General features: G+C 32.9%; 1 protein-coding gene across 1 annotated transcript; it reads left to right on the forward strand.

Moving 5' to 3' along the window:
* The first annotated feature begins 1696 nt into the window (after positions 1–1696).
* Positions 1697–2357, forward strand: LOC107943751 (uncharacterized). The gene is made up of 2 exons (XM_016877542.2): positions 1697–1965; positions 2043–2357. Exons 1-2 carry the CDS (start codon positions 1735–1737, stop codon positions 2235–2237), a joined length of 426 nt encoding a protein of 141 aa, XP_016733031.2. The 5' UTR covers positions 1697–1734; the 3' UTR covers positions 2238–2357.

Here is a 2357-nt window from a genome sequence, read left to right on the forward strand (position 1 = left end):
AAGGTTTCATCAAATTGATTAAGATGAGTTCTTTAAATAACTGGATTTTTACTTAGCGAAAGCTAGCGTCACGTTTATATGTGTTCAACGATTATTGGATTTTCAAGTGAGCCGTAGTCACCCCTCCAGATCTGGCCACAACATCTAGGTCAGGTTTCGGATTTTAGGCACCAACAGATAATTGTGAACAATGCCACCAGAATTGCAATCAAACTATCAGGTTAGAAATATGTGGTCAAACCATTATAATTGCTGTCAAGCTAGCAGAACAGAAATGTGGTTAACCCACCAGATAGTGCAAATCATTAAACTAACGGATATTTCTACTTACCATACTATCCCAACCCCGTGAAATGTGACATGGAATGCAAATATAGAATCTGAATAAAAAGCATGTAAGACATGCAGTTGTACAATAACAAAAATCAGAAGACATGGAATTCCACGCTTTGTAGAACAGGTGTGTCACAAACTCAACAAAAACAAATCGGTTTCGCCATAAAGTCACATGCATGGACATATAACATATTCATAGATACATTAATTTACATAATCAGACAACATATACTCGTATACAAACATCATGTTAAGTGTGTCAGTAAAATCTAGTTGCAAAGCTAAAACCTAAATGAAAGATGTCATTAATATCCTCTTAACAATAAGGTTCTTGTCATTTTCATTTTTATTAATTAAAACTAAAAAATATTTGCTTTAAATAAATTGAATACTTGATACACCTACTCATATAAAAATTGCAAGTCAAATATACAAACAAGAACTAGAAGAATTATTTGGAGCAAGGGAACCTGATGTATTCTGGCAACTAAATTTTGTTTAAAAGAAATATGATTTTTTGGTATTTGCGATGTCTATTTTACGGTTCATGTTGGGGCCCTAACAATTTCACCTTCAAGACTTGAACCTAGATGTTCTTTCGGGAATGTAATGTTCCTTCCTTACCACTGCACCCAATAGTTATTAGTAGTTTTTAAAAACATGTTAATTAAATATAAACTTATTTGATTAATCCTTGTTGGTAATTTTTAAAAATGGATTTTAATAAAGTACAATTATGTATATTTTCAATCACCTATTCATATCCTTGCACAATTAAAACTCACAAGCCTAATATTTATTTATTAAAAGGTGAAATGACAATAATATCCTCCTAACTACAAGCCTAATATTTATTTTATAAAAAAAAGGGTGAGATGACAATAAATTTTTGTTCATATTCAGGTCTAAATTTTAAATAAAATGACTACTTGATATACATACTCAAATAAAAATTGTTGGCCAAATATACATGATGACTATAATAACCCTCTAACTATGGAGCTTTTGTCTTCAATTTAATTAAATTATCTCCCAATATATTTTCAAAGTACCGTTGGACACTGCTAATTGAATTCTTGTTGGCATACGTGAGGGCTTAAAAGGCAATTTGTCCAGTTGAGCCAAGGTCCATGCCAAGATAGATGACATTTATATCCTTTTAACTATAAGGGTTTTGTCGTCTTAACAGGGAGGCTTTTCGAGTTTTATTTTATTAAAACTAAATAATATGACTTTGAATTTGAAGTTATGTTATTAAATATTTGAATAAAATGACTTTGTTATCATATTTAAATTTAAAAGTCTTACTTGTAATGCTAGAAGGTTGTGTATAAATATGTGTATGGAGGTAGATATGAAGTAGAATAGAAGGAGAGTGAACAAAAAAAGGAGTTAAAAATGGCTTGTCCTCCAACTCATAAAGTGGTAAAAGGTGAGCTTAAGAATGGTTCTGATGACTGCCTTGCGAGCTTGATGTATTCGAATTACCAAGGTGCTCCCGTAACGATTAAAAAAGATTCATTACCCACTCCATTTGCGCAGAATATGCTAGTCGACGGTCTGTACGGAGGCCTGGTGTATGATGTTGTTAGGGTTAAGTGGATTATTCTTTGGACCACTGATTGTAAGGTATTAATTAATCAATATATTTTTCATTTATTTTGATTTTGTAGCAGAAGAAATTAATTAATTAAACTATATATCAGGTGGCTACTAAGATCATTCCGATCGAAAACCATATTGTTTGGGAGGATATAGTGAGCATCCTTCAGCCCTACGATAGCTCTGACAACTTGCCCTTATCATGTGGGGGTGTATTTTCCGCCGAAGCTCATATCCATGCAAATGGAGATGGATCTCTAAACCTGACAGCACAAATCATGTGGAGCGGTTGCAAGTAACCTGCCTCTCTTTGCATCATATATTGCTCCATGCTTATCTCTATCAGTTTGTGCTGTGTGACCCACGGAGGCTGTCTACTTCTTTATATTAATAATACTATTAAATAAATTTGACAGCCA

Source organism: Gossypium hirsutum, chromosome A04 (assembly GCF_007990345.1).
Source record: "Gossypium hirsutum isolate 1008001.06 chromosome A04, Gossypium_hirsutum_v2.1, whole genome shotgun sequence".
NCBI lineage: Eukaryota > Viridiplantae > Streptophyta > Magnoliopsida > Malvales > Malvaceae > Gossypium > Gossypium hirsutum.

Coding starts and splice junctions, on each gene's coding strand:
- LOC107943751 (XM_016877542.2), top strand. CDS start 1,735: ATGGCTTGTCCTCCAACTCATAAAGTGGTAAAAGGTGAGCTTAAGAAT. Junction 1,966..2,042: donor TTTGGACCACTGATTGTAAG/GTATTAATTAAT, acceptor ACTATATATCAG/GTGGCTACTAAGATCATTCC.